Consider the following 13,779-nt stretch of genomic DNA (forward strand, 5'->3'; position numbering starts at 1 on the left):
CTTACGAGTAGATAACTGTATACTTCCAGCCATATCAGGGATCTAGAGTAGGTAGGGGCACCGGCAGAAGGCTGGAACAGAGGGGTAATCAGTTGGGGGTTAGCAAGGAACCAGGGGCCATAGTGTTGAATAGGTCTACTGTGAAATAGGGAAAATAACTCAGTGGGGAGTGGGAGGAAACTAAGCCAAGAGGTAAACTTTTCATAAGATTGAGTAACAGCCAGGCACAGGTGACTCAAACCTGTAATCCTAGCTGCTCAGGAGTATCACAGTTCAAAGCCAGCCTGTGCAGAAAAGTCTATGAGACTTTTGTTTTTGTTCTTGTTCTTTGGGTCCAGTTGTAGGGCCTGAACTCTGGGCCTGGGCGCTGTCCCTCAGCTCTTCTGCTCAAGGCTAGCGCTCTACCACTTGAGCCACAGCGCCACTTCCGGCTTTTTTTCTTTTTGCTTATGTAGTGCTGAGGAATCGAACGCAGGGCCTCATGCATACAAGGCAAGCGCTTTACCACTGAGCCACCTTCCCAGCCCTATGAGACTCTTATCTCCAAAAAACCACTAGAAAACTGGAAGTGGCATTGTAGCTTAAGCCCAGGCCCAGAGCTCAAACCCCACGACGACAAAAACAACAACAACAAAAACAAAACAAAAAAACCCAAAGGCAGCAGACTGGGTGCTGGTGGCTCACACCTGTAATCTTAGCTACTTAGGAGGCTGAGATTTGAAGATCAAGGTTCAAAGCCAGCCTAGTCAGGAAAGTCTGTGAGATTCTTACTTTCCACCCAGAAGTGGAACTATATATGGCTTATAGAGTGCTAGCCTGGAGCAAAAAAGCTGAGACAGCACTCAGGCCCTGAATTCAAGCCCCACAACCAACATCTCCCCACCATCCCCGCCCCCCCAAAAAAAGCCAGAAGTGGAGTTTGTGGTTCAAGTAGTATAACACAAGCCTTGAGCACAAAAGCTCAGGGACAGTGCAGAACCTAGGCCCAGAGTTCACAACCCAGGACCAACACATACACACAAAAAGGCAGTGTGTGCATGTGGAGAGGGGTGCTAGTCTGAGTAGCCAGAGGCCACCAACTCCAACTTCTGATGTTGAAGCCCAAAAGATAAGGGTGAACAGCAGAAGCAGAGCAGTCATGTTCTTAGGGATAAATAGGTTTCAAATGAAGCCAGAGGATGGTAAGAAAATAGGTTTGCTGACCACAAGCCCACATTCTGGAGTTTATAGTTAGGGCAAGTTGAGATAGGGTCTAACTAATTGTAACTGACAGCAGCTTAACCAGTGCTCTTATAACAGATCACTACAAAGACTAGGAAAGTGACTCAGAGGCACCCTGGGATCCCTCCTGAGCATTTTGTAGACAGGTGGGCACTGGGTCCTAGGCTGTAAGCTTGAATGTTTGAATTGTTATTATCTTAAAGTAGGCAATGCAGTGGAATGTCTCCTAGATATTAAAAACTTTATGCAAGGTGAATATATAGTACTAGGCCTAGGCCTAAACTTTTTTTTTTTTTTCTTTTTGGTAACGGTATTGTATCACCAAAGGCCTGGTGTTTTCTTTTTTCTGTTGGTCTTGGGGCTTGAACTCAGGGCCTGGGCTCTGTCCATGAGCTTTTTTATTCAAGCCAAGCTCTCTACCACGTAGGCCATAATTCCACTTCTGGTTTTTTTTTGTTTTTTTTTTTTGGGGGGGGGGTACATAATTGGAGATAAGAGTCTCAAACTTTCCTGCATGAGCAACGTCAGTCTCCTGAGTAGGATTACAGGCATGGACCACTGGGTAAGCCGGTGCTTTCTAAATGTCCCATGAGACTTTGAGTGAATAAATTACCTGGAAAAGACTCTAATCCATCCCTCTTTCCTCCCCATTCTGCCCACTGGCATCTAAAGCCTCCTCAAGAGGCTGATTGGTTTGTTTGGTCATTTCTACCCCATTTCCACAGAGATCTACTCAGACACCAGTACAAGTCACTACCCACCAGGGGTTTAATTGTCCTAGATCAGAAAGTCAGTTCAAAGGGGGACCCTGCCTCATCCCCATCCAGGGGAGAAGATCTGCAGGGTACCTTGGGAATGTCCAAGCCCAGAGGAACCAGGGACTAATCCCTGAGCAAGTGGAGAAGTGGGTCCCCGGGTCTCAGGCTGCTTCTTCCTCTTCACTCTCCTCCTCACTTTCATGATACTGTCTGCGGTTGGTGTTAACAAAGAGGTCAGAATCATCTTCAGAGCCAGACTCTTCTCCTGAGGTCTGTGGCTCAGCCGGAAGCTCTGGCTGAGGCTGTCTGCAAAACGAAGACAACAGAGTTAGCTCAACAGCTTTTGGGAAAACCAGATATGCAACCAAGGAGTTCCCCATCTCCTCCCCCCCCAAAAGAAACACAACACCATTAGTCAAGCAGCCAGGAATACACAGGTCTTCAAAAATGCAGCAGTCCCTTAAAGACTAAAAGGAAGGATGGAATCAAGCAAACAGCTGGAAATCTTGGCCAAAGAAAACAGGCTAAAGATTGCCCCCTATAGTGGGGCATGGTGGTAGATACCACAGTGTAGTCCCAGCTACTTGGGAGACAGGCAGAGGATTTCAAATTGAAGGTCAGCCCAAGCAAAGTTAGAGACCAATCTCAAAAAACAAGATACAAGGGGCTGGGAAGGTGGCTCAGTGGTAGAGCGCTTGCCTTGTATGCATGAGGCCCTGGGTTCGATTCCTCAGCACCACATAAGCAAAAAAGAAAAAAGCCGGAAGTGGCGCTGTGGCTCAAGTGGTAGAGCGCTAGCCTTGAGCTGAAGAGCTGAGGGACAGCGCCCAGGCCCAGAGTTCAGGCCCCACGACCGGACCAAAAAACAAAACAAGACACAAAAACACTATACTCTAGCACAGAGTTGGGAGTTCTCATTAGGTACTGTGCACAGGGAGAAAGATGGCTCAAGTTGCCCCTCCGGGAATCACATGTGGGCCCTCCTTTTGTGTCCCTTGACCTAGAACTTGCTCCTCACCTGTTCCTGTTGTTTTGTTTCTCAGCCACTTCAGAGAAGGCTTCAGGCCTGTGCCAAGAAAAGAGGCAGGTTAGAGAAAACCTCTCAGTAAGAGAGCTGTTTTCAGTTGCACCTTTCCTCCCATAGTTCCCTCAATCTTTCTAAGAGCCAGAAGGCCAATCAATGATCAAGGTGGGGACGAACCTACCAGAGTCCTTCCTTTTGCAGAGAGCGCACATGGTCCTTGCAAAGCACAAAGGAGATCTCAGCCTTTACCTTCTCTCCCTCTTCAATGGGGTCAACAATGAGAAAGTCTCCTGTGGATGACACAAGACAAAGCCAGTCACCACTTGCACTGGGGGAAGCCAAGGCCATAGGAAATGGTCTGTCTCTTAGAGGGCTGCCTTTCTCACCTCTCTTGATCCAGATGTTCTTGCGGTATTTGGAGGGCATGCTCACCAGGAAGCGCTGCCCTTGTGCTGTCTCCACCTCATGTAGATTGTTTCCTGGGGTCCTGAGTACCTGTTCCAGGAAAACCAATATAAGCCTCTACCCCATGGATCCAATATAAGTGGAAACCAGGAAGAGCTGCTTGGCCCAGCACCACTTACCCTCACAATCTGCTGCTGGTCAGAGGGCACCATGTGTTCCCCCAGCACCTCCTTCACCACATGCTTCCTTTTGGTGACCTGAGACATGCCGAGTCCTGTCCAGAGTGCTTAGTGAAGCAGAGACTGTCAACTTCTCCTCACGATGTCTTTGGATGGCAGACTCAGAAGCCAGGGCTGCTTTGAAGATGTGCAGCCTTATACTGAGGAGTGACCTAGTTAAAAACATGAGATCTTCAATGTATGTATGTAAAAATGGAACTAGGAAACTTGAGGGTATGGGTAAGTTGGGATTGATGGGAGGGGGAGTAATGGGAGAGGTGACTCTGATCTAGATGCACTGTACCAATAAACTGACATTCTTATTTATTTTTTGGGGTCCGGTCATTGGGCCTGAACTCTGGGCCTGGGCGTTGTCCCTCAGCTCTTCAGCTCAAGGCTAACGCTCTACCACTTGAGCCATAGCACCACTTCCAGCTTTTTTCTTTTTTGCTTATGTGGTGCTGAGGAATCGAACCCAGGGCCTCGTGCATGCAAGGCAAGCACTCTACCACTGAGCTACCTTCCCAGCCCCATAAACTGACATTCTTAATTAAGCCCCTTCCCCCTTTTTTTGTGTAGGTCCCAGGGTTTTAACTCAGGGCCTGGGTGCTGTCTGATAGCTTGTGCTCAAGACTAACACTCTACCACTTGAGCCACAACTCCACTTTTAGGCCTTTTGGTGGCTAATTGGAGATAAAGAGTCTCATGGACTTTCCTGCTTGGTCTAGCTTTGAGCCATGATCTTCCTCCTGATCTCAGCCTCCTGAAAAGCTAGGATTACAGGCATGAACCACGAACACCCAGTCTTTAAAACCCCTTTGTATGAGTAGTTAAAGATAATTAAAAAAAAAAACTATATGCATAGCACAAAGTTATCTAGAACAGTCATTCTAGCAACTTCTCCGGAGAAGTCTGACATACACTGAACCTTATTCTACCAGCTTGTACACCCCAAGTCTAGCACTGTCACACACAGACAGACGCTCAGTCTCTCAGCACACCACAGGCAGAGACTAATTCACTACGACAGTCCAAGTCAGAACCCTGTTAAAAGTCGCGGTAAGCAGGCTTACCATAGTCGAGAACTCAGTACCACCGAGACCAATGGTTTCCAAAGCAAAGTCCGACGCGCCGTCTCCGGCTGCCGCCCCTGCCGCCCTCCTCTCCCGCCCGGGAATAAAGATGCACACTGACCCTGGCCCTCGGGTCCGCGGGCGCTGTCCGGTCAGCTGACGCTGGGAGCGACTCGAGCGCGACTCGCTTCCAGACTAAGCCAACGAAGACGCAAAGACTGGTCCTGCCGACGACCGGGGCGGCGGAGTCGGCGTCAAGCCCGATCTCCGGTGTTCCCAGGTCCCGCGAAGCCAGAAGCGAGTCCGAGTCAGACGCCTACAAGAACGGAGTTTCCGGCGCTCTTCGGAATCCTCCCGGCCACCCTTCCTTTCCTTTGTCCGTCCCTCTAATCCTTCCTGGTGTCAGGTCGGGCAAAATGAAGTCCTAGAGTTCCGGGTGCCGGGCAGCAGAGGAGCCTTCGCTCCCTCGTCAGGCAACGCGGGCCGCCGGAAAGCGAGCGCACGGGAGGCGACGCCGCTTCCGAGAGCGGCTGGTGCGGAGGCCGCGGGCTCTGGGCGCCTCAGCTCTATGACCCGCAGGCAGCTAGAAGCGCCCAACTTATAATATTTTTCTTAGGGCGGGTCTTAAGGCGACCCGGAAGCGGAAGCCGAAGAACGTTCTAGCGCCCTGAGGTATCGGCGTGAGCGGCCGGGTGGCGGGAGGAGCCGTTACTGGAGCCGGAGCTGCGGGGTGAGCGCGAGCTGCGGAACAGGCCTTGGCTGGAGGCCGAAGGAGGCGCGGGAGGACGGGGGGGACGGGGCCCCATTGCCGAGGCGGTCCGGAGGGCGCGCCGCTGAAGCGGACTCCATCGCGCTGCGGGAGGGGCTGCGCGTGGCGCGTGGGAGCCGTCGCTCGTGGAGGGGGCGGGGCCGGCACCTGGGGGCGGGGCCGGGCCCGGTCGACGGAACTCGCGGGGGCGGGCGGAATTATCGCGAGGCGAGGATTCCGCTGGGCTGCGGTGGCCGGTGTGTGTCTCTGCCAGTGTTGGGTAGTGTGAGGTGGGGTGCAGAGTCCCTTCTTCCACCTTTTCGCACCACGGTGCTGTTTCCGGCAGGGTTAAGGTCTTTGCTGCAGCAAGGTCACGACAGCGACAGCTTCGGGGTGGTCCCTGGCTGTTAACTGGGGATCTTCTCGCTGCTCTGCGGGCGCCACCTGTTCCCTTCGGTATAGTGTTTCCTCAGGAGCAGTACCAAAACCCAGGCCCAGACAGGGGAGTAAGCTTTCTCTTCTGAATTGTGGCGGAATAGCTCTCATTTTCCTCATCTGTGAAATGAAGGGAACCAAGTGGAGGACTAAGTAATGCTGAGAGTGCCCTATGCACTCCCGGGTTTTCAGCCCTAACTTGCGTTTTCTTGGGATTCCCAGATTAAGACCGATCAAGATGACCACCTCCCAAAAGCATCGAGATTTCGTGGCCGAGCCCATGGGGGAAAAGCCAGTGGGGAGCCTGGCCGGGATTGGTGAAGTCCTGGGCAAGAAGCTGGAGGAAAGGGGCTTTGACAAGGTCTGGGGTCTCTGCGGGAGAGCTGCGTGTGTGGGAATGGAATATTGCGGGACGGATTGGGAGTGAGGAAAAGGTAGCTTTGTGGCGCAGTGTTGGGTAATGTGATTGTTTCTACGCTGGTGATTATCTCTTGGACTTAAAAAAAAATCAGTCAACAAATCATTTGATGAGTACAATGCATCTTGATCATTGTTCTCCCACATTCTTCTCAAATCCAACCCGCAGTTTTCTTAATTGTATAGGCTATACACTGAATATTATGATTTCATCCACCTTGTGTGTTTTGAATGCCACAAAGGTGGTCTTGCCCTCCCATCCAACTGTTTTTTTTTTTTTTTTGTGCTGGTCCTGAGGCTTGAATTCAGCCTGGGCACCAAGCCCTGAGCTTTGTGCTCATGACTAGTACTCTCCCTCTTGAGCCACAGCTCTACTTCTGACTTTTGGTGTTTAATTGGAGATAAGAGTCTCATGGAATTTCCTGCCCAGTATGGCTTTGAACTGTGATCCTCAAGTTTCAGCATTCTGAGTACCTAGGATTACAGGCATGAGCCACTGATACCCAGCCTTTAAACTCTTTTGTATTTTATTTTATTTATTTATTTTTTTTTGTCGGTCGTGGGGCTTGAACTCTGGGCCTGGGCGTTGTCCCTTAGCTCTTCAGCTCAAGGTGAGCGCTCTACCACTTGAGCTACAGCGCCACTTCCGGTTTTCTGGTGGTTTTATTGGAGATGAGTCTCACGGTCTCTCCTGCCCGGGCTGGCTTTGAACCGCGATCCTCAGATCTCAGCCTCCTGAGTAGCTAGGATTACAGGTGTGAGCCACCAGCACCCGGCTGTATTTTAATTAATTATTTATTTCTTTATTGCCAGTCCTAGGACTTGGACTCTGCCTGGGCCTCTCTGTGCTCAAGGCTAGCACTCTACCACTTAAGCCACAGTGCCACTTTCACTTTTTCTGATTAGTTTATTGGTGATAAAAGAGTCTTACAGTCCATACCAGTGGCCTTCTCCTGTAATCCTAGCTATTCAGGAGGCTGAGGTTTGAGAATCATGGTGGGAAGCCAGCCCAGGTAGGAAAGTCCATGAAGTGGTTTATCTCCAATAAACCTCTGGTTTATTGGAGATAAACCACTCAAAAACCAGAAGTGGCACTGTGGCTCAAAGTGGTAGTGTATTAGTCTTGAGCAGAAAAAGCTCAGGTAGAGCTCCCAGGCCTTGAGTTCAAGCCCCACGACCAACTGTAAAAAAAAGTTCAGGGGCTGGGAGGGTGGCTCAGTGGTAGAGTGTTACCTTACATGCATGAGGCCCTGGGTTTGAGTCCTCAGCACCACATAAGCAGAAAAGGCCTTAAGTGGCACTGTGGCTCAAGTGGTAGGGTACTAGCTTTGGGCTGAAGAGCTGAAGGACAGCGCCCAGGTCCAGAGTTCCGGCCCCATGCCCGACCCCCCCCCCCCAAAAAAAAAATGCAGTAACTTTATGTATAAACATAGCAAAGTGTTATCTGGCTTCATCCAACTTTTTAAAATAGATACAGGCTGGAGCTAGTGGCTCACACCTGTAATCCTAGCTATTCAGGAGGCTGAGATCTGAGGATCACCTTTTAAAGCCAGCCCAGCCAGGAAAGTTTGTCCCTGAGACTCTTATCTCCAATAAACCACCAGAAAACCCGAAGTTGTGCTGTGGCCCAAGTGGTAGAGCACTGATCTTAAGCTGAAGAGCTCAGGGACAGCGCCTAGGCCCAGAATTCAAGCCCCATGACCAAGAAAAATAAATAAATAAATAAAATAGATACTTTAGTTACATTAAGGGGGATTTTACTGTGACATTCCATTCAGGTATGCAATTCAATCACACTCTGTCATTTTCTCTTACCCCCCTCGTTTTACTTTCATGCATGCAAACTACCTACCTGATCTTACTAATCTGTAGTTACTCCTGTTAGCCTAGCTCTGTTTTCATGCCTATTTCTCTTTCCCTGCCCCCTCCCCACTTCTTTAAACAGTTTACTGTCTCTGGGTTGGTCAGATGGGATCTTGTTACAGTTATTGGCTCCTGACAAGTTGGCTGGTATTTCCTGGATTCCAACATGCTGTAAAGTGATTTCAGGAGAGACTGGTTCAGAAGAAAAGACATTTACAAAATGAAAGTTGGAGTACCGAGCATTTATCCTGCTTTTACTTTATTTGTGGGCCCAAGTGAGGAGTCAGTGCTTCCCAGCAAAAGCTGCTGTTAAACACCTGTTACAACCCTATAGAGCGTTTACCAACATACCCTTTGCTTTGCCTGTTTTGTAGGCCTATGTGGTCCTTGGCCAGTTTCTGGTGCTAAAGAAAGATGAAGATCTCTTCCGGGAATGGCTGAAGGACACATGTGGTGCCAATGCGAAGCAGTCCCGGGACTGCTTTGGGTGCCTTCGAGAGTGGTGTGATGCCTTCTTGTGATGCTCTTTGGAGACCCCTCCACCCCCTGCCCCTGTGTGGAGTCTCCAGTGTTTGCAGCTGAGTGGAGACTCGTTCCTGCAAAAGAAAAGATTGCTGTTGTCACACTCACCTCCAATGTACACCAGGGTCTTTTGGGAGTTCTCTCCTTGTCATTTCAACTTTTTTGGAATTGCATGCATCCTCCTTCCTCTGCCACTTGCACACCTTTGAGAGTGAATTCCTGGCCTCTTTCTTCCCCTCCCTCCCCTCTGGTCTGTTGAATGCCATTTGGCCCCTTTCTTGGTAGAAGTCACTGTCCTTGTAAAGTTTTTTAGATCAATAAAGTCAGTGGCCTTCATAACTGGGCATTGTGCATTGGAAAGCAGGCAGGCCACAAGTCATCTCTTCCCCAGGGACTGGTGCGCTCTTTTATCAGTGGCTTTTCTTTCTATTCACAGAGGGAGCCACCCAAGCCACATGGGCTTTGGCAGATGCTTTGGAGTGTCCCAATGCCTGAATAATGTGGGAGAGTGTGGATTGTTCTCTTCCTGGGAGCCAGGTGGGCTGGGGTTCCAGATGTCAGTCAATTAATGGGCTAGGCAGCACCTGGTGGAAAAGTCAGTGGGAGTCACAGGTACCAGGAAAAGGGTGGACCATATGTGGGGAAAAGTTCTTCTGCCAGTCATCACCATCTGTTCTCCTGGCCTTTGGGAAATGTGGGAAGAGCTCTTGCTGTCTTCTCAGCTGTCAGGAAGGGAGGAAACATGGTCATTCCAGCTGGGAGGGCTTGAAGGAATTAGACCCAAATACAGTACATTTTAACCCTGAGTTTTTGTTGCTGTTGTTTTGTTGAGACATCTCAAAAAATGTGGTTCAAGCTGCCCTTGAACTCAAAGTACATCCAGATGCTGACAGGCATATGTGCTTCTGCCCCAGTATGCCTTGTGTCAGCCTCTTTCTTGAGCACTTAGTATAGTCCTGAAGCAGAAATCCTTACATTTTTTCCTTCTAGAATGATAAGCCGTGTGTGTGTCTGTGTGTCTGTGTGTGCACACGCGCATGCTTATGCTGGTCATAGGGCTTGAACTCTGGGTTTAGGGGCTGTGGCTGAGCTTTATTTTGCTCAAGGCTAGCACTCTACCACTTGAGCCACAGCTCTACCTCTGGCTTTTTTTTTTTTTTTTTTTTGCTGGGGTTGAGGTGGCATGGGAGGCTAGTTTTATTGGAGATGAGAGTCACAGACTTACCTGTATGGGCTTGCTATGAACCGTAATCCTCAGATCTCAGCCTCCTGAGTAGCTAGGATTACACATGTGAGCCACTGGTGTCCAACCATTGTGGTGTTGTTACAGTTCAGGCTAGTTTGCCCATGGACTTGCTGCTGGAAAGTAGTGGAAGTCAGACTGTAAGTTGGAAACCCATCTACTTGGGAGCCTGTGTGTCTTGATCATATCACCTCAGCCTTTCTGAGCCCATTTCCTTACTTGGAAAATGGCATTGTGGAGACCAGTTAAATGTTGGTGCTCTATCACTCATTCTGATTGGCATTCATTCCTTCAATCAAACATCATTAAGCAGTGCTCATAGTATAAGCAAAGCAGCTTTTCACATAACATTTAATGTCTGGGGAGGCAAGAGTGACAGCTATTAAATGTATAAATTGGGTCTATGTGAGGATTGTTCATTTATCTCAGGATAGAAAAGCTGTAAGGAGCCGGGCGCTGGTGGCTCACGCCTGTAATCCTAGCTACTCAGGAGGCTGAGATCTGAGGATCGAGGTTCAAAGCCAGCCCGGGCAGGAGAGACCGTGAGACTCCTATCTCCAATAAACCACCAGAAAACCGGAAGTGGTGCTGTAGCTCAAGTGGTAGAGCACTCGCCTTGAGCTGAAGAGCCTGAGGGACAGTGCCCAGGCCCAGAGTTCAAGCCCCACGGCCGACAAAAAAAAAGAAAAGCTGTAAGGAAGCCAGGTGCTATTGGCTCAGGCCTGTAATCCTAGCTGCTCAGGAGGCTGAGATCTGAGGATCACGGTTCAAAGCCAGTACAGGCAGGAAAGTCTGTGAGTCTCTTACAGAGTCTCCAATAAACCACCAGAAAACCAGAATTGGTGCTGTGGCTCAAGTGGTAGAGTGCTAGCCTTGAGCTGAAGAGCTGAGGGACAACGCCAAGCCCAGAGTTCAAGCCCCACAAACAGAAAAAAAAAAACAAAAAAACTGTAAGGAAGTTGACAAATTGAACTCAATTTTAGAAATTTCATTTAAAAACTTGAGTAGCGAGATAAGGCCTAGCCCAGGCCCAGCCGCTCTCTCTGCTCTTTCTCTGCTCTTTTCTAGCTCTTTGTTCTCTGCTCTCTCTCTGTTCTTTTCTAGCTCTTCTCTCTCTCTTTCCCAGCTCTCCTAGCTCCCTTTCCCAGGCCTTTTGCCAGCCGTGTGGAGTGCCAACCTTGCCTGGTCCCAGCAGGTCTATTGAATAAACCTACCCCTTACCTGAATACAAAAAAAAACTTGAGTAGCTGGGCACTAGTGACACATGCCTGTAATCTTAGCTACTTAGGAGGCTGAAAAACAGCCTGGGCAGGAAAATCCATGAAACTAGAAGTGGAGTTAATGGCTCTAGTGGTAGAGCACTAGCCTTGAGTGAAAAAGCTAAGGAACAGTGCTCAGGCTCTGAGTTCAGACACCTGTATTGGCACCAAGAAAACAAAGAATACAAGCAAACAACCATACCAGAGCGCGCGCGCGTGTGTGTGTGTGTGTGTGTGTGTGTGTGAACAACCATACCAGAGCGTGTGTGTGTGTGTGTGTGTGTGTGTGTGTATTTGCTCTGTCAAGAAAAAGGCAAGATGGGACTGGGAATGTGGCTTAGTGGTAGAGTCTGCCTTACGTGCATGAAGCCCTGGATTCAATTCCTCAGTACCACATAAACAGAAAAAGCTGGGAGTCGAGCTGTGGCTCAAGTGGTAGAGTGCTAGCCTTGAGCAAAAGAAGTTCAAAGACACTGCTGAGGCCTTGTGTTCAAGCCCCAGGACTGGTAAGAAAGAGAAAAAGGCAGACAAGAGGATAAAGGAAGTATCTGAAAGGCAGCCTCAGGAGATTATATTCTATTAGTCAGTGAGCATAGGAAAACACTCAATTTCATTGGTAATCAGAACAGCAAATTCCATCAACACCCACCCAATTAACAAAAATCACAAAGTTGGACAATACCAAGTGTTGAGCAAATGGAGCAACAGGAACTGATAGCCAGTTGGTGGGAGTAAATTGCTATGAGCATTCTAGAAAAACAGTTCAGTGTTATTTTGCAAAACTGACACACCCTGTGAGCCAGCAATTCCATTCTCAGGACTGGTCCTCCAAGAAACTTCAACACCTGTACCAGGACCTACGCACCTGCTGGTTTTATAGGAGCCCCCAGCAGGGCATAGCACTATGGTTCTCAGCGCTAGGGTATGTATGTAATTAAAGCTGCACAGCAAGGAAAGTGAATAATCACAGGACAACAGAAGAATCTGAGCAAAGGAAACAAAACTGGTTCCATTCTTGTAAAGTTGAGAATGTAATTCTTGCCTAGTGATGTCTACTTGTATGATAAAATTAAAACCAAGAAAAATCCTTATTGTAAGATTCAGTAGTTGGGCCGGGTACCAGTGGCTCACACCTGTAATCCTAGCTACTCAGGAGGCTGAGATCTGAGGATCACGGTTCAAAGCCAGCACAGGAAGGAAAGTCTAGACTCTTATCTCCAATAAACCACCAGAAAACCAGAAGTGGTACTGTGGCTCATGTGGTAGAGCGTTAGCCTTTAGCTGAAGAGCTGAGGGACAGCGCTTAGGTCCAGAGTTAAAGCTGCATGACAAAAAAAAAAAATCAGTAGTTGGATCTGGGGACTGGAGATGTGGCTCTGGTAGAGTTCCTATTTAACATATCCAAGACCCTGAGATATATGTTCTAGGTCACTGCTTATGTATTAGCTATATTTCAGAATAATGGGATAAAAAGGAAAAGCAAAAGTAAAGACTTGAGGATGGAACAATTATGAGATAAGTCAGGAACTCAATAATAAGCATGAGAATTCACTCAAAGCTGAGTCTGGGCAGTGTAAGTGGCCCACCCTGGAAGGGCCCCTGGTAGCCAGGGCAGGTGGTCATGGTCAGTTTCAAAATGTGCAGGAGCATGCTACTGTTTGGGTGGCACCATCCTAAGGCACAGAGCAAGGTACAGCAACCAGGCTGGTGAGGTGTAGCCCAGTGCTGGATGAAAGGGATCCCAAAATGACAACTGAGACATTTCATGAAATATTTTTAAGAATAAGATAGATGGCTGGGAATGTGGCTTAGTGGTAGAGTGCTTCCCTAGCATGCATGAAACCCTGGGTTCAATTCCTCAGTACCACGTAAACAGAAAAAGCCAGAAGTAGAACTATGGCTCAGATGGTAGAGTGCTAGCCTTGAGCAAAAGCAGCTCAGGGACAGTGTCCAGGCCCTGAGTTAAAAGCCCCAGGACTGGGGGAAGGGAAAACAAAACAGATAAATACCAAAAATTGGATTGAAAAATACCTAAATTTGAAAGAAAGCATCTAACTGTGTATAACTCAACTAACTTGCTCCCACCTCCCTCTACCAAATGAAGGGGCAGAGAGCCAGAGAGGCACTAGATACTCCCTCCACCTATCTGTCTCTGCTTCAGGAAGGTGTGCCCAGTGGGGGGGGTCTCAGCCTTCTGCAAGATCCAGGCCTCTTCCCCTCCCCTGGAGCCCCTACCAGAGCTCCATACCATACACTGCAGGTCCCTGGGGCAGCATAAGAACCTGGAGGGAATTAGGGGTGGGAATCCATCCTTGGCAGTAGCAGGCCTGGATTGGGGGGGGGGGGGGCAGGCAGCATGATCGGGTGGAAGTGGACACACATCAGCACTCCATACACTGTGTGCTTCACTCCCCGCTCCTCACCCACTGCCTCTCCTACAGGTTCTCAGCATCCCAGTTGACAACACCCGTGCCATCCCGATGGTGGTAGCATGGGAGTTCGTCGTCTGAGCCCAGTGTATCAGTCCTCTCAAATCTAGAGTGAACCCTCACAAACGTCCCACATCACAGAGAGGCACAAACCTCCAGCACCC

The 13,779-nt window shown here is 49.1% G+C and overlaps 2 protein-coding genes across 3 annotated transcripts; one reads left to right on the forward strand and one right to left on the reverse strand.

Annotated features, from left to right (window-relative positions):
• Window positions 1-1,965: 1,965 nt before the first annotated feature.
• Window positions 1,966-5,112, reverse strand: LOC138824329 (probable RNA-binding protein EIF1AD). Of its 2 annotated transcripts, none has more exons than XM_070018142.1 (6): window positions 4,821-5,112; window positions 3,588-3,799; window positions 3,390-3,498; window positions 3,185-3,293; window positions 2,998-3,045; window positions 1,966-2,285 (listed from the first exon to the last, which is right to left on the reverse strand). In XM_070018142.1, the coding sequence occupies exons 2-6, from the start codon at window positions 3,672-3,674 to the stop codon at window positions 2,141-2,143; spliced, it is 498 nt and encodes a 165-aa protein (XP_069874243.1). In that variant the 5' UTR covers window positions 3,675-3,799; window positions 4,821-5,112; the 3' UTR covers window positions 1,966-2,140. The 2 variants fall into 2 exon arrangements, with proteins under 2 accessions (XP_069874243.1, XP_069874244.1); XM_070018143.1 differs by lacking the exon at window positions 4,821-5,112 and adding an exon at window positions 4,700-4,801.
• Window positions 5,113-5,328: 216 nt separating this feature from the next.
• LOC138824330 (barrier-to-autointegration factor) lies at window positions 5,329-9,490 on the forward strand. The gene is made up of 3 exons (XM_070018144.1): window positions 5,329-5,429; window positions 6,105-6,243; window positions 8,537-9,490. The coding sequence occupies exons 2-3, from the start codon at window positions 6,121-6,123 to the stop codon at window positions 8,681-8,683; spliced, it is 270 nt and encodes an 89-aa protein (XP_069874245.1). The 5' UTR covers window positions 5,329-5,429; window positions 6,105-6,120; the 3' UTR covers window positions 8,684-9,490.
• Window positions 9,491-13,779: the final 4,289 nt, after the last annotated feature.

The sequence above is a fragment of the Dipodomys merriami genome, unplaced genomic scaffold (genome assembly GCF_024711535.1).
Source record: "Dipodomys merriami isolate MVZ:Mamm:240054 unplaced genomic scaffold, mDipMer1.0.p SCAF_128, whole genome shotgun sequence".
NCBI classification, from domain to species: domain Eukaryota; kingdom Metazoa; phylum Chordata; class Mammalia; order Rodentia; family Heteromyidae; genus Dipodomys; species Dipodomys merriami.